General features: G+C 46.5%; 6 protein-coding genes across 6 annotated transcripts; 3 read left to right on the top strand and 3 right to left on the bottom strand.

The window, feature by feature from the left end:
* Window positions 1-923: 923 nt before the first annotated feature.
* PAAG_00730 (clathrin heavy chain 1) lies at window positions 924-6,515 on the top strand (the record flags this gene model as incomplete). Its single annotated transcript, XM_015844118.1, has 6 exons — window positions 924-971; window positions 1,070-1,090; window positions 1,244-1,270; window positions 1,372-1,761; window positions 1,838-6,064; window positions 6,132-6,515. 6 exons carry the CDS (start codon window positions 924-926, stop codon window positions 6,513-6,515), a joined length of 5,097 nt encoding a protein of 1,698 aa, XP_015700899.1.
* Window positions 6,516-7,771: 1,256 nt separating this feature from the next.
* On the bottom strand, window positions 7,772-8,010 carry PAAG_00729 (hypothetical protein; the record flags this gene model as incomplete). The annotated part of the gene is made up of 2 exons (XM_015844117.1): window positions 7,772-7,867; window positions 7,912-8,010. 2 exons carry the CDS (start codon window positions 8,008-8,010, stop codon window positions 7,772-7,774), a joined length of 195 nt encoding a protein of 64 aa, XP_015700898.1.
* Window positions 8,011-8,630: 620 nt separating this feature from the next.
* PAAG_00728 (hypothetical protein) lies at window positions 8,631-10,616 on the top strand (the record flags this gene model as incomplete). Its single annotated transcript, XM_002796823.2, has 6 exons — window positions 8,631-8,871; window positions 8,967-9,231; window positions 9,302-9,607; window positions 9,667-9,742; window positions 9,805-10,315; window positions 10,393-10,616. The coding sequence occupies 6 exons, from the start codon at window positions 8,631-8,633 to the stop codon at window positions 10,614-10,616; spliced, it is 1,623 nt and encodes a 540-aa protein (XP_002796869.2).
* Window positions 10,617-11,702: 1,086 nt separating this feature from the next.
* PAAG_00727 (mitosis protein dim1) lies at window positions 11,703-12,134 on the bottom strand (the record flags this gene model as incomplete). Its single annotated transcript, XM_002796822.2, has 1 exon — window positions 11,703-12,134. The coding sequence occupies one exon, from the start codon at window positions 12,132-12,134 to the stop codon at window positions 11,703-11,705; it is 432 nt and encodes a 143-aa protein (XP_002796868.1).
* An 836-nt stretch (window positions 12,135-12,970) lies between these two features.
* On the bottom strand, window positions 12,971-16,708 carry PAAG_00726 (pyruvate carboxylase; the record flags this gene model as incomplete). Its single annotated transcript, XM_002796821.2, has 3 exons — window positions 12,971-13,081; window positions 13,171-14,638; window positions 14,697-16,708. The coding sequence occupies 3 exons, from the start codon at window positions 16,706-16,708 to the stop codon at window positions 12,971-12,973; spliced, it is 3,591 nt and encodes a 1,196-aa protein (XP_002796867.1).
* A 4,279-nt stretch (window positions 16,709-20,987) lies between these two features.
* Window positions 20,988-21,836, top strand: PAAG_00725 (hypothetical protein; the record flags this gene model as incomplete). The annotated part of the gene is made up of 3 exons (XM_002796820.2): window positions 20,988-21,113; window positions 21,262-21,668; window positions 21,803-21,836. The coding sequence occupies 3 exons, from the start codon at window positions 20,988-20,990 to the stop codon at window positions 21,834-21,836; spliced, it is 567 nt and encodes a 188-aa protein (XP_002796866.2).
* Between the last annotated feature and the right edge of the window lie 498 nt (window positions 21,837-22,334).

Raw genomic sequence — 22,334 nt, 5'->3', positions numbered from 1 at the left:
GATATTTGTGTCTCGGGAGTTGATAGGGATATTTTGAAATATGTTTATATTAATATATGTGATTTTCAATCCTGGCATTGCTACGGCGTACAACCAAATTCTGATGAGGTTTGAGATTTTAAATTTACCTTGATCAGGGTGAAATGGGTAGACGGGACGGACGAAGGTGACGAATAAATGGATAGTTTTATTTTGGGCTTTTCCCTTTTCCTGCATTGTCTCGGGAAGCTGGAGGGAAGGATGAACAGGTATCTACAGTGCCGTACTCCGTACAGAGAGATGGAGATCATTCATGTTTTATCTGTTTTCTGTGTTTGCATTCTTACTACGGGCTAATTTTCCATCTTCTCTGATTGCAGGGTTTTGGGTTTTGGGGGTTTTTTTTTTTTTTTGTGTGTGTGTGTGTGTGTATGTTTTCTTCGATTTCTTTAGGGGATACATGGTTTGATATGATGAAGAATTAAAGTCATTGCCTTAAGGGATAGTGAAAATGGGAATCGGTCTTAGAGAATGTAGATGTGCATATATATCATCAATATGAGAGGCTAACAGTGCACAAGGAAATATCCGGGGGTTTGTTTCCAACTATGGGGGCAGCCACGTGACTCAGCCGCCAGGCCACGACAGCATCTTGAAACTTCATCTCCTGGTTATTTCCCAGACTTACTCAACGACCGCAGCTCTCCGTCAACAAACCTCCATCAGCAACGTCCTCTAATCCGCCATACCTACCTTAGATCAGGGCATTACGCCATCTCCCTCTCCACCGGCAATTCCTTATCTCCTTATCTCCATCTCTCCTTTTTTGGCTCTGGTCGCATCTTTTCTGTTTCCATTCCGTGTGACCTCTGTTTCTGGCGCTGGCGTTTTGTTGTTAGGGTGTGTGTGTATGAGGTCGTCATCCTACGGCCCTTTTCGCAATCATGGCCAATCCCACAGACATCCCCATCAAGTTCACGGAACTTTTACAGGTATGTAGATCTTCGTTTCCCTGCTCCATGGGACACTGGGACTCGAGAATCCGTTCTATGAATTATTCAAGGCTGACTTTGCTTCCAAATGAATGCAGTTGCAATCCATCGGCGTTTTGGTATGTTTGCCAGCCACAGGAAGATTGATATTATTATTGTTCTGCCTTATCTCCGTCCACGGGCCAATTTGGAACTGCACATAAATAGCAACCGAATTGGCAACCTATTTGCAAATGGATTGTGTACTAATAATGCATTTGCTCTTTATCTAGGAGAATGCAATTGGTTCTGATTCATGCGTAAGTAATTTAATGCTTTTCCCACTTCCTTGCATCTTGCTCTCCAACATCTGTTTGCGTCGTGGAACCGATAAATCTAACTTCTCACGGGAAACAAACAGACCCTAGAGTCCGATCACTTCGTCTGTGTACGGCAACAGACCGGCAATCAACAACAAATCGTCGTTGTTAACCCCCACAATCCAGCTGAAGTCAACCGTCGTTCGATCCCGGGCGACAATGCCATTATGCACTGGAATAAACATGTCATCGCCGTCAGGCTGGCAACTGGAAATCTTCGGGTTATCAACCTCCAGAACGAACAGGTCATCAAGGACGTCATATTTAGGCGTGAGATTCTGTTCTGGAAATGGATTAGTGAACGAACTCTTGCCCTAGTGACCGGAGACCGCATCTACCACTGGGACGTCTTCGAGGAAAAGAGCCAGCCTATTGAAGCGTCTACTTTGAGGGAGCCAATTAAGAAAGACGGTGAATTCGATGAAAGCAAGGTAAGTTTATTTTTTTATTCTACAAAATGTAGTGTGCTTGGTTATTCTGATCACCATCTTCCCTTTGTTCGTCTAGAAATGGCAAATCACCCACTACCGAACAACAGAGGACCAGAACTGGTCGGCACTTGTTGCCATCCAAAGAAAAGAAGACAATTCCATTACTGGGAAGATTCAGCTATATTCCCGTACGCACCAGAATTCTCAGGTAATCGAAGGACAGGCTGCTGCCTTCGGCACCATTCGAGTCGAAGGGAATCCAATGGAGACAAAGATTTTCACATTCGCCGTTCGATCTGCGATTGGTGCGAAATTACACATTGTGGAAATTGACAATCAGAATCCTAGCAAGAAATTTTCCAAGAAAGCTGTGGACCTCTTCTTTCCGCCGGAAGCCGTACTAGATTTCCCCACTGCGATTCAGGTTTCTAAAAGATATGATATTGCATACATCGTGACCAAGTTTGGATTCATTCATCTCTACGACCTGGAAACCGGCAACTGTCTGTTCCTGAGCAGAATTTCTTCTAAGCCGATATTCGTCACAGTTCCCGATTCGGATTCGGCCGGTCTCGTGGGTGTCAACCGTCATGGACAAGTTCTTGCCGTTAGTGTCGATGAAAATAAGATAATCCCGTACATCCTAGAAAAGTTGAACAATCCGGGGCTTGCTGTGAGACTCGCCTCGAAGGGGGGACTTCCTGGCGCCGACGACCTCCTTAAGAGACAATTTGACACGTTGGTAGCACAGGGACAGTATACAGAAGCTGCCAAAGTCGCTGCCAATTCTCCCCGCGGGTTCCTTCGTACCCCTGCAACGATTAATATCCTCAAGAATGCTCCACAGCCTTCAACCGGCATGTCTGTTATCTTGCAATACTTTGGAATGCTCCTTGATCAAGGTGGGATGAATCAATATGAGAGTGTGGAACTCGTGAGACCGGTACTGCAACAAGGTCGAAAGCATCTGTTGGAGAAGTGGATGGCCGAAAACAAGCTTGGTTGCTCAGAGGAGCTTGGTGATATGGTCCGCCCGCATGATATGAATCTTGCTCTGAACATTTACCTCAAGGCCAATGTACCACATAAGGTTGTTGCTGGGTTTGCCGAAACCGGTCAATTCGACAAAATTTTGGCCTATTCGAAGCAAGCCGGTTACCAACCAGACTACATCCAGCTTCTTCAACATATCGTGCGCGTTAACCCTGAGAAGTGTGCAGAGTTCGCTGCACAGCTTGCCAGCGACGAAAATGGTGCCCTTGTTGACTTGGATCGCGTTGTTGACGTGTTCATCTCCCAGAACATGATCCAGCAAGCCACTGCTTTTCTTCTCGATGCCCTAAAAGACAACAAGCCTGAGCATGCCCATCTCCAAACGAGATTGCTGGAGATGAACCTTGTCAACGCTCCGCAGGTGGCAGACGCTATTCTTGGCAATGAGATGTTTACACACTATGACAAGGGAAGGATATCGCAGCTTTGCGAAAATGCGCAACTCTACCAACGTGCGCTGGAGAATACTGATGATCCTACTATTATCATGAGAAATATCGTCCGCACTGACAAATTGAACCCTGAATGGTTAATGAACTACTTCGGACGTCTATCAGTTGACCAGTGTTTGGAGTGCATGAATGAAATGCTGAAGGTTAACCTTCGTCAAAATCTGTCAGCTGTCGTCCAGATTGCCACGAAGTTTTCGGATCTCCTGGGACCAACTAACCTGATCAATCTCCTGGAGAAGTACCGAACTGCTGAAGGTCTTTACTATTACCTTGGCAGTATTGTAAATCTCAGCGAGGATCCTGATGTTCATTTCAAATATATCGAGGCCGCGACCAAGATGAACCAGCTGACTGAAGTAGAGCGTATCTGCCGGGAAAGCAACTACTACAACCCGGAGAAGGTCAAGAATTTCTTGAAGGAAGCTCGCCTCACGGAACAGTTGCCCTTAATCATCGTCTGCGACCGTTTCAACTTCATTCATGACCTTGTACTCTATCTTTACCAAAGCCAGCAATATAAGTCCATCGAGGTCTACGTTCAGCGGGTGAATCCATCAAGAACCCCAGCCGTCGTTGGCGGTCTGTTGGATGTTGATTGCGACGAGAGCGTCATCAAAAACCTTCTGGCTAGCGTTGACGCGGCCTCGATCCCCATCGATGACCTTGTTTCTGAGGTTGAGTCCCGAAACCGTCTTAAGATTCTTCTCCCATTCCTAGAGAATACACTTGCCATGGGCAACCAGCAACAGGCAGTTTACAATGCCCTCGCTAAGATTTACATCGATAGTAATAACAACCCAGAAAAGTTTTTGAAGGAGAACGATCTCTACGATACTCTTACCGTTGGAAAGTACTGTGAGAAGCGCGATCCCAACCTCGCCTATGTTGCATATAGCAAGGGTCAGAATGATCTTGAGCTTATTAATATCACCAACGAGAACTCTATGTACCGAGCGCAAGCTCGATACCTTTTGGACCGTGCTGACCCTGAAATCTGGGCGTTTGTCCTTAACGTCAATAACATCCACCGCCGCTCTTTGGTCGACCAGGTCATTGCCACTGCTGTGCCCGAGTCTGCCGAGCCAGATAAGGTGTCCGTTGCCGTTAAGGCTTTCCTCGATGCTGATTTGCCTGGAGAACTCATTGAGCTTTTGGAAAAGATCATTTTGGAGCCATCACCTTTCAGCGATAACAGCAGTTTGCAAAATCTGTTGATGCTTACTGCTGCCAAAGCCGATAAGGGTCGTCTGATGGATTACATCCATAAACTTTCTGAGTTCAATGCAGATGAAATTGCGACTATGTGTATTTCTGTAGGGTTGTATGAGGAGGCTTTTGAAATCTACAAGAAGGTTGATAGTCATCTGGCTGCTACTAATGTCCTTGTTGATTCCATCGTTAGCATCGATCGTGCACAGGAATATGCGGAGCGTGTTGAACTTCCTGAAGTTTGGAGCAAGGTTGCTAAGGCTCAGTTGGATGGTCTTCGTGTCTCTGATTCAATTGCTTCATACATCCGTGCAGGTGACCCATCGAATTACAATGAAGTCATCGAAACAGCCACTCACGCCGGCAAGGACGAGGATCTCGTCGAGTTTCTCAAAATGGCTCGGAAAACCTTGCGGGAACCAGCAGTTGATACTGCCTTGGCTTTTGCCTATGCTAGACTGGATCAGCTAAGTGAACTCGAGGATTTCCTGCACGGTATTAACGTGGCAGACGTCGAAGCATCTGGTGACAAGGCATACGAGGAAGGTTTCCACCAAGCTGCCAAGATCTTCTATACCAGCATCTCCAACTGGGCGAAACTTGCAACCACCCTTGTCCATCTGGAAGAATATCAGGCTGCTGTCGAGTGCGCGCGGAAAGCAAACAACGCCAAAGTCTGGAAGCAAGTCAGCGAGGCCTGCGTGTCTAAGAAGGAATTTCGCCTCGCTCAGATTTGCGGTCTCAATCTCATCGTCCACGCGGAGGAATTGCAGGATTTGGTTCGCCAATACGAGCGCAATGGTTATTTCGATGAGCTTATTGCTGTCTTGGAAGCCGGGCTTGGTCTGGAGCGAGCGCACATGGGCATGTTCACGGAACTGGGTATTGCACTTTCCAAGTACCATCCTGACAGAGTAATGGAACATCTGAAACTCTTCTGGACGCGAATCAACATCCCGAAGATGATCCGAGCCTGCGAGGAGGCAAACCTATGGCCTGAGCTGGTGTTCTTGTACTGCCACTATGATGAATGGGATAATGCTGCGCTCGCCATGATGGAGCGTGCAGCAGATGCCTGGGAACACCATTCTTTCAAGGATATCATAGTCAAGGTCGCCAATCTGGAAATTTACTACCGCGCACTGAACTTTTACCTGCAGGAACAACCTCTGCTGCTGACGGATCTGCTCCAAGCCCTTACGCCACGCATTGATGTCAACCGCGTCGTGCGCATGTTTGAGAAATCTGATAATATCCCCTTGATCAAACCATTCTTGCTCAACGTGCAACCACAGAACAAGAAAGCAGTCAACAATGCTATTAATGATTTGTTGATTGAAGAGGAGGACTATAAGACATTGCGGGATTCGGTTGAGAATTATGATAATTATGATCCTGTCGAACTTGCTCAGAGACTTGAGAAGCATGACCTGGTCTTTTTCAGACAGATTGCCGCTAGCATCTACAGGAAGAACAAGCGGTGGGAGAAGTCGATTTCCTTGTCGAAGCAGGATAAGCTTTTCAAGGATGCTATTGAGACTGCTGCTATTTCTGGCAAGACCGATGTTGTCGAGGAGTTGCTACGATACGTGTGTTTCTCTCTGCTTTCTTTTTGCTGACGTTAACTGTAATATACTAACCAATCCCACTCACCAGTTCGTCGATATTGGCAGCCGAGAATGCTACGTTGGCATGCTTTACGCCTGCTATGATCTAATCCGTCCCGATGTCGTCATGGAAATCTCCTGGCGCTACAACCTCAACGACTTTTCCATGCCATACATGATTAACCTGCTCAGCCAGCAAGTGCGCACAATCGAGATGCTCAAGAAGGATAATGAGGAGCGCAAAGCCCGCGAAGCTTCCCAGCAAAAGGAAGAAGACAATACGCCTGTCCTCGGTGGATCGAGACTTATGCTTACGCAGGGCCCCGCATCGGCAACGGGCTCTGGGCTTGGGGTGCAGCCGTCTGTCAGTCCTATTCCGTTCGGACATGCGAATGGGATTACACCGCAGCCAACCGGATTCAGACCGTTTTGAGTTGTTTGTTCGAACAGGGTTGTTGTGTACGTTAAGCTAGAGGCCGATAATGATATTTACACGGGTGGAAAAGTATTGAAGGGTGATGGGTCGGTTGTTGAAGCGTTTCTCATGATTTCAAGACCTAAATGAGCAAAAAGACAGAAACCCAGTTTTTATACCTAGAGATGTGAGATGATAGTAATTACTGGGTTGGGACCAAGGTTTTCCCTTAATTTGTTTTATTTATTATTTTGTCTTCTTCTTTTCCCTTCCCTTTCCTTTCCTTCCCGCCCTCTTTTCGTATCTCTTGTGTCTAGTTTCATGCCTCTTTCTTTCGTGTTTTAATGTTGCATCTCTCTGTATCTTTTCACACTTAATTTCAGTTTTACCTTGTTGCCCATTCCATTCGTAAATAACCTCCTACACTTAATGTATTTGAACAACCTCTTTTTGCTCTATTTAATTTAGCCTCTATCCCCCAACCCTTGGTTTCGAACTGATTAATTATTGATGATTTCCCCTCTATTCATTCTTCAAATGCCTTCCTGCGATCGCCCTTTTCCTCCGCGGCATTCTTTGATGTCGTCTGTTAGATTCGTAAAATTTGATGTATCACTTGAATCAAGGGTAAATACGATAACCCAGCCTTCCCTCGAAGATAACAACATTTAAGTTGACTGAGGACATAGCATAGTTAGTATTCTCCTCAGATGGAGACAGAGACTGGCAGGCGATGTTGGTTGTAACCAGACGCTTATAAGAAATAATGAAGCAAAGTACTTATATGCACCCCCAGCTACAGGTATGTATGCATGTCCTTGAAAGGTGTGGACGGACTTCGTAGATGACGGAGCACTGTAGTTGGTCCTATTTTTTGAATGGACAATAATAACTACAGAGCTTGAAGCAGGTACCTAGTCGGGCCCTTTTTTCTTCTGTTACTCTTCTCCTATTTTATGCGCTGAGAGCAAGAGATTAAACGACAGAAAACCGAGTATCTATATGTTTTTATTGGGAACATGCTAGTTATTTAAAGATGCGGGTACAACGGGTTTAAAATATGGTGAATATTTGCAGATACGACCACAGTTTCGCATATTTAAGACAGAGAGAGGACTTTCAAGTCTAAACCGCTGTTTCGAATCCCACTTGCTGGTCAGTTTCAAGCCAGCTTCCTTCTGCTGCTCAGGGTCATTCGAGTCCGAAGTGACTGGGGAATTGTTACAAGAAACTTTTTAACTAGTTAGGTTACCGTCATGTCAATCTCCCCCTTTTTAACTAACCATCAACTTTGGTTGGCGATCCCTCCAAAGGAGAACTTCAAATCGATGGGGCACTGGTTGGCTGGCGCTCTCCACTTCAGTTGCATCCTATCAATTAATAACCAACAAACTTACACCTTGACAGTTCTAACATATGAAGCCATTGACAAACCCTTTGCTCCTTGCTTCAGCTTGTTACGTTCTACTACAGAACGGCTGCAATCTGTTTCAGCCTTGGGGCCTAGGGGCATTCTAACCACCAGGCCCTCCAGATGTTGTTGTTAATTTTCTATAGTTATCCCGTTCCGACCAGGATCAGACACGGCCCTATTTCATTACATCCCGAAATCCATGGATCACGTATGATTCGATGCTGGCTCCACAGTGGCCGATTGCTAGAGCTGATAGGGGCAAGGGAGCTTTTCAGACTGCTGCAGATCTTTACTCGCCCCTCATCTAGTTCAGAGGTCCAATGGACAGAGCTTCTGTGTGTTTGGGACGGTAGCGGCATGCCGTTCGTTCGGATTCTTTACAATGGTAAGGGGTAGACGAGGAGTATGAATGCATCGCTTGATGAAGCGAAGGGGCTGATGCCTTTTGCATTCTAACCTTTCTCGCTTCACTCCTTGCTCCAGCTTTCTGATGAGAGAAATATGGGATGAAAAATGGACGCTGGTTCCCCTGATATATTTATCGTAATCCCCATTGCTGTGTGCAGACTCCTCTAAACCCCTATCCAAGATGTGATAGATTCGCTGCTCTTGAATTTATCTTCTCTTCATTCTTTCATTTGCATTCAGTCACTCTCTACCCATTCTTTGATTATTATTTTTTTGTGTTTGATTTATGTCTTTTTGAGGCACATTTGAAAATGCACATGTCGTTCTTTGCTATCGTTGCCTCTGTTCTTGCGGGATTTGGTTGTGCAGCAGCTCATATTGGACGTTTGTCTTCGCGCAATGGACTGGGGAATCGCAGTGATGCTCCCATCTACAAACCAATCAATGTGCTGACGTCAAGAGATACTGGGAGTATCGAGGTGCGGGATACTACACGTTTCACGAATATCGATCCCGCTGATAGGGTGCGGATGGTCTTCGGGAAAGTGGGAGGTCAATATTCTAGGTTTCTTACGTTGTTATAAAGGGTGGATCGATTGAGAATTTATTTTGATGCTGATGTTACATTTCATTTCCCTTCTTGCTAGACAAGCAAACGATCCGGCTTGCGGATATGACTCTCTATGCGGATCCTAATATGCCAATTGTCATGATGGAGGCGTTCGAGGGGTTAACGTCTGTGGTGGACTGCGATGGAAACGACGGGCGTATCTCTCTTACTTTTAAATCTACAGATGCTTTCAATTACGCCATAAAGTCATGGTCATATATCAATGAAGTTACGGATAGGCAATTTCTCATGATTGCGAACCATGATGGGTGTGGTCCGGCTGATGAACGACAGAGCTATCGGTATGTCTTCCTCGCTCCTAGCAATATGATCTGTATATCGTGATTAATCAAAAAAAAAAAAATTTCCAAGTATCACTGACGTCGATAATGACGAGTCTAATAATACCGTCTTCCTTAATTCCACTCTGGCTAACTGGAATGAGGTTGCTGGCACTTTCGACATGTCTTTTGGCAAAATTAATGTACCTCCTTCAACGACGAGGTCTCTGCGTGCTCGTGGTCTTAAAGACTTGCTTGACAAGGCTAAAGATGGTTTTGATGTTGTGGCTGATAAGATCAAAGGCATTGGAGCTGGCGACCTTTCTAAATCTGTAACTATTCCATTCTCTGTGGGAGAGAAAGGAGTGACGAAGCTGCTGTTTGAGGATTTTACGAAGTACGTTGTACTCCTTATCCTGTCGCATGCTGAGGGTACGGTTAACATTTGCTACTCAGAAATCCACCCCGCTTGAAACTTTCCTGCAACGATTGCTTTGCCGAAGCCAGCTTCGCAACAACCGGATCTGTGAAGGTACACAACACTTTTATTCCCAGATCCAATGGAAATAACCATTGCTAAATATGCGCCATCAGGTTGAGAACTTCCAACCCTCATCTCTCCTTCTGGAAATCGAACCACAAGACTTGCGTGCTACAATTCAGTTGCAAGCAGAAGTCTCTCAAACAGCCCCAGGCCTCGAAATTTTCAACTTTGACCAACCCATTTTTGAGGCTGCCATCCCAGGGGCAGGCATTGTTGTCCCCAATATTTTCACCTTGGGTGCTAAAGCGGCGTTTAATATACAAGGTAACGCAGAGGTGTCAGGAACTGCAATATTCACCTTTGGAGCCAAGTCCAGTCTCCCTAATGGCTCTAAGATCTCCCTTGACCTTGTCGATTTTGAAAACAGCAAGGTTACAAGCTTTGATAATGTCGAAGTCGATCCCATTTTCGACTTTGATAATGCATCCGTTACTGCGAATATTATGGCCGGTCCGCAAATAGCACTCACCTTGGGCGTGGAAGTTCTCGATAATACAGGTATCGAGGCAGGGCTTACATTTGGCGTGCCGACGATTAATCTCAATGCCACGGCTGGTTTTGGTATGTTCCAGTTCCTTTTTCAAGGCTCTCTGAGTGTCAATGTTGCAAAAATCTAACTAATTATGCCCTGCATCAAGATGAAAACGGGTTCTGCTTCCCTGGCGACACCCTAACCTCTGGCGTAAAAGTTGTGTCTGCCGCAAATTTTGACATGGTACTAGCTATCAAGTCTCAAATCAACAACAATGATAACTCCCTATTCGACAGGAAGCTTGTGGACATCCCCATTGCCACGTTCTTAGACAAGTGTTCCCCTATTTCTGGAACCGAGCCCTCGAAGCCGACTGCAAGTAGCAGTTAAAGTGCGAGTTGAGCGGTGCAGGCACCATCGCGGTATGGAGAGACCACACAGGTGTCAGTATGATAAGTGAATATATGAAAAGTGCATATTTCATGGACATTTTATGTTACTTGATGCACATATTTTGATATCATATTTCGTGCCCTTTTTCTAACAGGTTGTTATTGTTATGGTATGTTTTTGATAATCTGGAGTATTGACCAGGCTAATAAAACTATTTCAAATATGAACATTTCTTTATGTTGCTAGAAACAGGTAGAAAGATGGAAAGTGCTCTAAAACCTTAGTTAATAGAATTGTAAGAGGGTCGTGTGAGGATGAAGAATATCAAATTCCATCCAGATCGGCGACTAGTCACATTCCGTCATAAGCCAACATGATGTTGCCACACAGTGGCTTCTTTCGTAAAAGAGACTTATCATTTTCACCACCCAACAGCGTCACGCCAGCTCCGTAGCAGATTTCAACAGCACCTTTCTACTACTGTTTTTCGGATCTGGTCCCAAAAAAATCAGCCCCATGTCAAACCATCCGTAATCCACAGAAGTCTTCCAAATCATTCAGGGGTGTCTCCTTTGAACTCGTGTTGTGTTGTGCATTTTTTTCTGTTATAGAATGTTCTCGTCCCATAATCCGTCATAGCTTCCGTATGTTATTGTGCCTCAAATGTACAGGGTTTCCGGCAGGACTGTATGGACCACTTGTTTCGGATTAACGCTTGTCATATACTTACTAGGATTAGTTGACAGGCATATGGCCAAGACATAGAGCCTGATCAGTGATCACTGTAGAAGCTGTCAATAAAAAACTGCAAATCTCTAGAAAAAAATAAAGGACTCTCACAGTTTGCCCTGTAAACATTCATGAAACCACATCATGAAGACAAGTCAGCCCCTTTCTGTAACGTCCCCAAGACGATTTAAACACAGGACAGAAAAGAGCCATAATTCCATAAATAAACCCCAAGTGACAGTAACCCAAGTCCCGTGACGCACTGCAGATGACCCAATACGCTTCGACTCGACTGATCGTCAACCGTTCTATATCGCACCATCTCAATCTCCCCTTTCTCACACCACATCAAACCTAATAACGATACCTCGTCGAATAATCCTTGGGACTAACCACGAGACCTCTCCCCTTCTTCGCCCCTTTATAAATTGTCTCAATAATGTCAATAAGCTCCTGCTTATCATCCAACACCCAATTCAACTTATTATTATTCCCGGTTCCAAAATCGCACATCATATGTTTATTGCGGAAAAAGAACATGATCGTCATGGGGTCGTAGAGTTCGTACATTTGGTTGAAGTCCGGAACCTGGTCGATATCGCAGACGTAGATGACGGCGAAGTTCTTGACGCGGTCGGCGATGCGGAAAAGGATTTCGTCCTGTCGCATGCAATCCGGGTCCCAGTCGCGACCGAAGCGGATGACGACGAGACGCTCTTCGTCGGAGAGAATGGCTTGGTCTACGTGCCAGCCTGTGGTGAGATGAGGAAGAACTACGGAGCCCATGGTTTTCCTCTCGTGGATATTTTAGAAGATTGGGAGGAAAAGGTGTAGGTGTTGCTATAGGAAGAGGAGTGTTTTGGTTTGTTCGTTATTTTCAAGCCCGACGAAATGGTAAAGATCTGGTGGTATATATACAGTTCTATTAGGTATTGTTTACCAGGAGAGCGAGGTGGGTGGGGCTATATCCTGCAGTTGATATTTCTAGACAGCCTTGTCAATCGCCGCTCTTGATATTCCAGAGTTGATGTTGTTGACTTGTATGAACGATCGAGGGAAGCATAAATTAAAGTTCTGCGCTAACCCAAGTACACGTGACCTAGAGGGTTGAGGCTGAGAAGGCTATTTCAACTGCTTTCATGAACCCCTAATTATACAATCTCCATGTATGCTTCGCGATAGAGAAAAGAATACGAAATACCTAAAATTTATAATGGAGATTCTTTTACATAAAATATACGAGAAAAAATTGGATAAGCATAATAATACGCGTTAACCAAACAGAAACTGTCGACGAATAAACATTTCTCATTTTTCAATTCCTTGTGTAGAGGAAATTAATCATTAGTTAAGACTAACTACCCTAACTCAACGCAAAGATAAAGATGTAAAGAGATATGTGTATATATGTAAGAATGTTGAATGTCGTACAAGCGTAAATCAAAGTAATAGAAAACGGAAAATAAAAAGGAAAATACAACAGGGTAAAGCTAGAGACGTGAATGGCACGAACCAGGTTAACAACAGGAAAACAGGAGAAAGGAAAAAGGCAATCTCATGACAATGTGTATACATAGATAGGTAAAGTAAAAGTCACTTCTCTATTGAAACTCTCAGTCCCTTCAAGTAGCCTTGATAATCTTACAGATAAGATCCTGTCCATCGACAGAATCTCCCTCTTTAACCAACAAACTTGATACAACACCATGATGGGGTGCAGAGATAACCATTTCCTGCAACGGAAGAAAAAAAAAAAAGTCAGCAATGGTCCTTATAGCTAAGGCAAGAAGAAATCAAAAAGAGAAAACCAGTGTGAACTCACCATCTTCATCGCACTCAAGACAGCCAACGGATCACCCTTCTTAACTTCCAACCCATCATGTACCCGAATCTCCACAACAACCCCACTCATTGGTGCGCCAACTTGACTACTATCACTCAAATCCACCTTGACCCGACTTGTATCGTCAACCGCAGCCATATTGTCATCGACGGCCACTTGCCTAACCTCCCCATTCATTTCATAGAACACCTCCCGCTGACCAGTCTGCTCCGACAGCGGTCCCACGGCAAGCAACTTGAGAATGAGCACTTTACCCTGCTCAAGCTCGACGGCAAACTCCTCCCCGATTTCCGGGCGGGCGAGGAAGTATTTCGTAGGCAAGACGGAGAGGTCACCGTACTTCGCGACGAATTTGCGATAATCTTCGAAGACTTTGGGATACATGGCGTAGCTAGCCACATCACATTCGGTGGCTGTGCCGAATTGCTCGAGAAGGTTCGCTTTGATCTTGGCAAGGTCGAGCGGTTCGAGATGCAGGCCTGGACGACTGTTGAGCTTACGACGATTTCGGAGGGCGCGGGAGCGGAGTGGTTCGGGAAACCCGCCGTATGGCTGGCCCATGAGGCCCTCGAAGAACTCAAGGACAGAGCCGGGGAAGTCGAGCTCTCCTGCGCGGGCGACGACGTCGTCGGGGGTCAGTTTGTTGGAAACCATGAATTGAGCAAGGTCACCGACGACCTTCGATGTAGGAGTAACTTTCACGATGTCGCCAAGTAAATCGTTAGCTTGCTCATATGCCTTCTTCGTCTCAGCCCATTGAGCTCCAAGACCAAGCTGGTGGGCTTGGAAGATCAGGTTGGTAAGTTGTCCGCCGGGGATTTCATGATCGTAGACTTCTGGGTCTGGACCAGTCAGGCCAGCTTCGAAGGGTGAGTAGAGGAGGCGAAGTTGAGCCCAGTAAGAGTCTATGGCGCGCACGTTGCGGATGTTAAGTTTTGGATCAAGGTCTGTGCCTTCGAGAGAGGCGAGTATGGCGCCAACGCTAGGTTGGGAGGTCATGCCGGACATGCTGTCTGTAGCGGCGTCGACGGCATCAGCACCTGCCTGTGCACAGGCGACCATGGATGCAACGCCGGTACCGGCGGAGTCATGGGTGTGTACGTGGATAGGGAGGTCTGGGTATCGTTTACGGATCGCTCCGACGAGGAGTGTGGCAGCTTGAGGCTTCAGGACGCCAGCCATATCTTTGATCCCCAGAACATGGGTTCCGATTTTAACGACCTTGTCAACCAGGCTGAGGTAATAGTCCAAGTTGTATTTCTTGTGGGGATTCAACATGTCACCGCTGTAGCAGATGGTAGCTTCAATAACACCACCAGCAGCTGCGACGGCCTTCATGCCAACCTCGAGTTGATCGACATCGTTGAGTGCATCAAATACGCGGAAGATATCCACGCCGTATTTCTTGGCCTGCTTGCAGAAATGGTAGATAGCATTATCCGGAAGCCTAGATACATGTTAGGCAAAATCACCAGAAGAGAGACATAGGAAGCTGTCCAACTTACGAAGAGTACGCAACACCATTTGCCCCACGCAGCAACATCTGGAACGGAACGTTAGGCACAGCCTTCCTCAGTTTCCTCAGACGATCCCACGGATCCTCATACAGGAATCTCATTGCCACGTCAAAAGTAGCACCACCCCAACATTCCAAGCTGTAAGCATTGCAGTATGCATAGCTCGTCTCCTTGGCAATGTTCAACAAATCCACCGTCCGCACACGGGTAGCCAGCAAAGACTGATGTGCATCTCTCCATGTAGTATCCATGATCAAGCAGCCGTTATTCGCGCGAACAGCCTTGGCGAAAGCAGCAGGGCCCTGTTCATCAATAATCTTTTTCCACCCATGCGTACAAGGAACCGTCACATCTACAGGATTACCGCTCTCATCCACCATGATAGGCATGCTAATTTCACCCTTGAACTTAGGCTCGCCAATCTGTCCCTTAATCCTGCTCCCATTAACAGCCACGTCACCCAGATACGCAAGCAATTTCTGCGCGCGGTTCTGGCTGCCAATCATAGAGAAAAGCTCGGGCGAGTCGTCGATGAAAGTAGTCCAGCAATTTCCATCGATGAAGGTAGGGTGTGTCAGAACGGAAGCCAAGAATGGAATGTTAGTCTTGACTCCACGAATGCGGAACTCAATGAGGGCGCGCAACATCTTGCGTCGTACAATCTCATACGTAGAGCCACGACATGTGCACTTGACCAACATAGAATCATAGTGCGGAGTGATTATGGCACCGGCGAAGCCATTGCCGCCATCGAGACGCACTCCGTTGCCGCCGGAGGAACGGTACACTTCGATCTTACCCGTGTCGGGCTGGAAGCCCTTAGTGGGGTCTTCAGTGGTGATACGGCATTGGATAGCGAAGCCGCGGGTTGAGATGCGCTCCTGCGTCAAGCCCAGCTGCTCGAGAGAGGCACCGGCAGCGATCTGAATCTGGGCGGCAACGATATCAATACCAGTGATTTCCTCAGTGATGGTATGCTCGACCTGGATACGAGGGTTGATTTCGATGAAGTAATAGCGGTTCTGCTGGTCAACAAGGAACTCCGCCGTGCCCGCATTGCGGTAGTTAACTGACTTGGCAAGCTTCACCGCATCTGCCAGAATGCTATCGCGTACCTCGACGGGTAAATCCTTGGCGGGCGCAATCTCGACAACTTTCTGATGACGGCGTTGGACGCTGCAATCGCGCTCGTACAAGTGGACGATATTGCCATGGTTATCACCTAACAGCTGCACCTCGATGTGCTTTGGCTTATCTAAAAAGCGTTCCACGAAGACGGTTCCATTGCCGAAGGCGGCCTTGGCTTCTGAAGTCGCGCGCTCAAAGGAGTCACGTAAACTCTCCTGGTCTCTGACCACTCGCATACCACGCCCGCCACCACCAAAGGCCGCCTTGATGATGATGGGGAAGCCATATTCATCCGTGAATGCCTTGACCTCTTCGAACCTCCCAACGGGGCCAGGGGTACCTGGGACGACAGGGACACCGCATTTGACGGCTAGACGTCGTGCAGAAACCTTATCACCCAGCGCATCAATGGTCTCCGGGGTTGGGCCCACAAAGACCAGCCCCGCTTTCTCAACGTTTCGCGCGAACTCTGCATTTTCCGACAAGAAGCCGTAGCCAGGGTGAACAAGTTGAACACCATGCTGAACGGCGATCCTTATAATCTCATCACCAGCAAGGTAGGCTCCGACGGGGGTGAATTGGCCCCTCTTGCCAATAACGTAAGCCTCATCGGCCTTTTGGCGATGCATGCTCAGTCTGTCCTCGTAGCTGTAGACGGCGACGGTCTGGAGGGAGAGCTCGTGAGCGGTACGAAAGATGCGAATGGGGATTTCTCCACGGTTGGCCACGAGAATCTTGGTGAAATGCATGATGGTTGAGCTGGCGCGAAGGCGTCTGTGGACTGAGTGGTGGGCAGGGTGGTGGCTGTGGTCTTCCACCTGGTCATCCACGGCCTGTTCAGGCGCTGCATATGGGGGGAGAAAAGTCGTCATTGCAATTTCCCAAACACTTCCTTTCTATGAAAATAGTCGCGATAGTCGGGGGGAGGGAACTGGGCGGTCGAGGGTTGGAGAAGAGGTAGGAGAGGGTGTTCTAGCCCGGACCCTTGGGTTTGACAGATCAGATTTTCTGCACTATTGCGCCAGATTGTACGCCAGTATAAAAAGGAAAATTCTAATAAAAAAAAATTAGATGAATAGAATCTGTTAGACAAAATATATGGGATTGAAGATGAAAACTGTTCCCTCTTCCCCCTTTTAAAGGCCACGCAAGCAAGGTGGAAGGAAAGTTGTAAGTCGGATTGAGAGGTGGAAATTAGTGGGGGGCAAATGGGGACCGCGGTATCGCCAGGGAAACAGGCACAGTACCAGGTTGTATGGAGGGCCGAAGAAAGCAGACAACTACACCCATCAATTTGCAAAAGATGAAGAGATGAAGAGATGAAACTGGATTGAAATAAGGCAGATGTCACACCGGTACAGCACAAGAGCTGCGAGCAGATGTTGGCGGCGTAGGCAATTGACGGCGGCGGGGTTTGAATTATTATGGACGGTTTAAGCCGGGGGACCACGACCTCGGGGACCAATGTAACGAACAAGTGGTTAACTTCCAGCGAGTTCTGAACAGGTGGTTTAACTATTCTTAGTCACAGAATGAACCTTGGTCTGAGCTGCATGGACAAACCTTGGAAGCTCTTTGCAAGCGACGGGTGGGGTGGGTTGTTCAGGCGGAACACAGAAATGAAGAGAATATAACTAACTAGTTAACTGCTAGTTAGTTACTGGAGATGCTCAATGGCGCCCGCTGAGGAAGAAATGAAAAGACTCGCTCCACACAAATGTTTGGGCGAGGAATAGTGGAGACATAAACTACTATTTCCCAGCTGTCAAAGAACTAACTACAACTTAAATAGCTGGCCAAACTGCTATGGCAATATTACGGCATCTCCATCAATCTGCCAGTTAACTACCTAGTTACCACATGCACCATGTCAGCATCCTTCCGATATTGCCCACTTCGGGAGTCTTAGGAGCTTTCTCTGGGGGAGCTGGGGAGCTCAGGAGCTCTACCTTGTTGGTGCATCTGCAAGGCAACGGATGACGAAATTCGTGCTATTTATTTTATCTACTACGTATTTAACTGGCAAAGGAGATCTCCCATCATGGGGTTCTGGGGGTAAAACTTGCTGCAGTCAAAATGGCTATCCTCGGAATACAGGAATACAATGGTTGAAGTTGTGAGACTCTTCCATCGTGGCTCACGGAGTATATAACCTGCTATGGGTGCGGCGAGATAACTAGCTCTATATACCAAAGGGCAGTCAGTGTCAACGAAAACCCCCCCCCCTCCCCTCTCCTCCACATTCCCCTCCTTTATAAGACTTGTCTCAATCGCAGCTTTAGATACTAAGAGGAACATAACTATTGACCCCCGCCTCTCCAACCAGGCCTTCATATAACTGTATAGTCCGTTAGTTAGTTATCGCAGGCAAACTGGATATGGAAAAATCGAATCAGTTTTTTCTCCGTGGGCTGGCTACTTTTAGTCAGCCAACATCATACGTAACTAGTTAGTCAGTTATCTGGGTAACTAACTAACTAGTTATGGGGCAAACTTGACACTAGGTAATCCCCAGGCACCAAAAATAATGGACAGCTAAAGGCAATCCCGAAACGAAAATATCCGCTGCATCTTCCCGAAATCTTATCTAGAGAAAAAGTATAAAAATTTAAAGGTTCCGTCTCAGCAACTCTCCCTCGTCCTTTTCCGCCCTGGAACTTGTGGTTCCCAGCAAACCTCGGGTCTCGGGTGCACTTCGCTGGTTTTGCTAGTATCCAATCCGTCTGAGCGAGCAAAAAAAATCCTCAAAGTTTAGGTTCGCTAGCCTCGGAAAATAAAAATTATGTTCATCACAAGGTTCATTTGTTGAAGCTATAGAGCAGCTTTGAGTTTTCAAGGACGCTTCCTGGAGTCTGTAACAAGTCCAGAACAGCGTAAGAACAATGGGCGACGTGCGAATCTCCAACCATCTAGGGACAAGAAGCACGATGCCATTGGCGATATATTTGTCAGATTTGTTCAAATTGCCTAACCGTAGTTAACTACCCCCACCAAAAGTTCATCTCGTTGATTAAACCCTGCCTATTTCACTTCGTATGGAACTAACTATGCGAAGGGATTCGCCAAAGTTGGACGTGTCAAAACCTCCCCTCCGCAACGGAAAAAGCACTGAGCCGATGTTTGCTCTCTGTGTCAACAACTACGTCCAGAGTCAATTGCTTCGTGTGTAATGAGTCGGCTCATCCAGCCAGCCCCTCAGTTTGCATATCTGCATCTTACTCTTACTACAGAGGATAGATAACTATATGGTGACGGGAGCAACTATCATCAACATCTACCGACCAGACGTTGAGTATTTCCAAACTGGTAGCGCCATGAATTCCTCTTCAAATCGTTGCTCTTATGATATGAGCATTACGGAAGTGAGGATCCGGGTACAGAACCTCATTGACTTGTTAGGAGACCGCAGGGAGTATCTGCAAGTTCTGTTCCAGGTAAACTACTACACGAGACAGCATTGTACTCGGTAACTACGGTTTTTCCAGAGACCTGAGTTGGTCCTGAATCTAGGACACTTTAATGAAAATCACTACCCACTGGTTGCACACGCATACCAGGGAAGAAAAGGGGCCTGGAAGTTTGGCTATTCTGCTTGGACTTCTCTACCTTGGGATGTTATGCGCGGCGAATATTGACTGCAGGCTTTCAGATGTGGTCTGTCTCTCTGTCTCTGTGCTGGGTACCAAGGAATCGTTCTTTAGTAGTATTTTATGTTTGCTGGCAGGCCTTTTATTTCTGATATTTTCCTATGAAGCTTGCGAGACTCCGTCAAATCAGAAAAGGAAAACAAGGAGTCCCTGAGGAGAGAAAACAAGAAGCTGTCCCAACTTCAGCTTTCAACAACCTCAGTTCCAAACTAAATCCGGGCACATTCCTTCTCTCTAATATATGTATCATTGGGATAAATAATCATAACATCGGAATCAACACAGACATCTCTCTCAAAATTACCATAGAAATTAAGCACAACACCACACCAGCATCACAAATTGTAAATCATTCGGGTCTGCAAAACTTGAAGCTGTACATAAATATCGCGAAGGTGGAGGTCGAAGAAACCCTATACATCGCTGAAGCTTCCTCCACATTTGATGTCATCTACTGTGGCTAGTCACAGGTCGGGTGTGCATTTATTTAGCATGTGCGTATTCCCTGACTAGTGTCATGATTTCTGATCATGATGCAACGCAGTTCCACAATAACGGCGCTCCTGGGTCTGCCAGCGATTGTACGTGAGATTTTGGACTTCTCTCGTCGTGAGATCTGAACCTGTTATCATCGAACTCTGCTTCACCACGGTAGATGGTGTCCTCCTTCCCCAATTGACCTCCAAAGAAATGGTCTGACATTAGATGGAAGTAAAGATATTGGAGATAGTACAGCATCGTCTTTGAGGGGTTCCCGAGAGCTGCTCGTATGGGCAAAGATACGAGACTTGATATTGATGATGTTGGGAGTTGAATTCATGACTAAGCTCAGAAACAAGCCATGCTGAATTGAGCTCGAAAAAGGTGGTTGTGAGTATACTCCATTAGATAGACAAATGCATTGCAGTTGATCCAACCAGCTGGAAGATGAGCAAATTTTAAACCGCTGAACGATGACGTCAGCGAGTCGAAGTGATGCAGCAGCCCTTGTGAGAGATTGAAGCTGGCGATGTAGTATTGTACCTCTACCTGGGGATACCTACTTTCATCAATCACGATCCAAAGGGTATTCGTATTTCTGCGCGAGGTAAACTTGTAAATTTAAATGTATCGAATATATCTACGTTCATTACGGAGTATGCTCAGTAAATCGTCCAGGGACGTAAGACGTTCAGCAGCTGCTGACCTAGACCAACAACGCTTCTTAACAGATTCAATACCATAACCTATTGATAGCACTTTTCCTTTCAGTGCTAAAGTGAGGTATCACTTTGTAAATATACCTACGAACAGCTTCCCCAACTTTAAGCGCAATCGTGGATTTGGCTCGTATTCCCGTCCTAGCTTCCACAGCTTCCCCTCTTTCTTCGCCTCCTGCTCGTAAATAAGAGCTCCTATTCTCATCTCCATAATATACTTCATAACTGTAGGTATTTAACCTCATATATCTTCTTCGCATCGTATCGTGCAGCAAATCATAGCGACGAAACAGCAACCAGTGAAAATGGCCAGCAATCGTCCCAGCGACCGCCCTGACCGTCCCCCTGTCTGGGTTCGTGGGGGGCCTCCATACTACTATATGCCAACAAGGCCACACATCCCCTCGTCTCCCAGTGAAACTCTGCGACGGGTACGTTTCCTATATGCACCCTCCATCCAATCTTTCTCTCCTGGATTTTCCAAATCAAAAAAGCCACAAAGAAAAAAGAAGAAATACAAAGCCGCAAGAACCCCATAAACCAATAGAACAAGATCTCACAAGAACCCCTCAACCACAGGGCTCGACAAGCTCCACCCTCTCGAGCTCCCCCGGCAGCACAATGGGAGAGACTCTCTCCCCACCCCCCAGTCCCTCAACAAGGACAACCCAAGCACCCCGCTCCAGTTCAGTGGGAATCCCAACATCCTTCCCGTTCCCTTCCCCAAGCCACCCAATCTCATCCCCCTACCCCTCCCCCCCTCCCGCCACATCCGCAGCAGGTGATGAAGCAACCAGTCCCCCTCGGGCCGACAGCTTCCGTAGAAGCAACTCAGTCAGCGGGACCAATATATCCTTTTCAACATTGTCGCTTCAAAAGAGGAACGCCGGGGATGGTAGCACTTCCTCTCTAAGGGCGCAGTGGCATGAACAGAATGTCGGAGCGGGACCGGATAGGAGGAAGATTTTTTCGAGCTGGTGGAATAGGTGAGTTTTGGTATGCTCAGTTTTAAATCTGTCTTCCGGGTGCTGGGAGTTTTGGGCTATCCCTCGACACGGGCAGGCTGATTTTGCACTGCTAACTTCTTTTTTTTTTTTTTTTCTTTGCTCAAATTGTATAGCTATGTCAAGGGCTCCAGACCAAGTGACGAATAACCTACGTTGGATTTCAACCAAGCAAGCGATGAAACGACCATCAAGTGCGGAAAACGTGCTTGAGAAAGGAAACAAAAGATAAAAGAAACGCAACCAATAACGAGAGCAAGATTGGATTTTCTCGAATGTGTCAACGCAGAATGACGGGGAGTGCCACGAGAAATATTTTCTGATTCCCCCCCCCACTTCTTTTGATGCGAGTGTTTTGTCCTTTTCCTTCATCTTTGCTATTGCATTGTACAGGATATTTGAAATTGGGTCTCTTCAATTATGCCAGAAGTTAAACTGGCAAGCAAGCGAGCTACAAGAATGGATGTTTCCAACATCGCGGATATATATGGTGAGATTTATGGAACAGCACATCCACGATATATGAGGTTATTTGCCTCAAGTGATTTGACTTCAAAATCCCACAAAATCCACAATGTTCAGGGGCAGCAACTATGCAGAAAAAGAAAATTTAAAAAACAAAGAATGCCTCTTTAGTGTTTGGAATGG

The sequence above is a fragment of the Paracoccidioides lutzii genome (assembly GCF_000150705.2).
Source record: "Paracoccidioides lutzii Pb01 unplaced genomic scaffold supercont2.2, whole genome shotgun sequence".
Classification (NCBI taxonomy): domain Eukaryota; kingdom Fungi; phylum Ascomycota; class Eurotiomycetes; order Onygenales; family Ajellomycetaceae; genus Paracoccidioides; species Paracoccidioides lutzii.
Note: the sequence above shows the minus strand (reverse complement) of the source record. Positions and strands in the feature narration are given on the sequence as shown.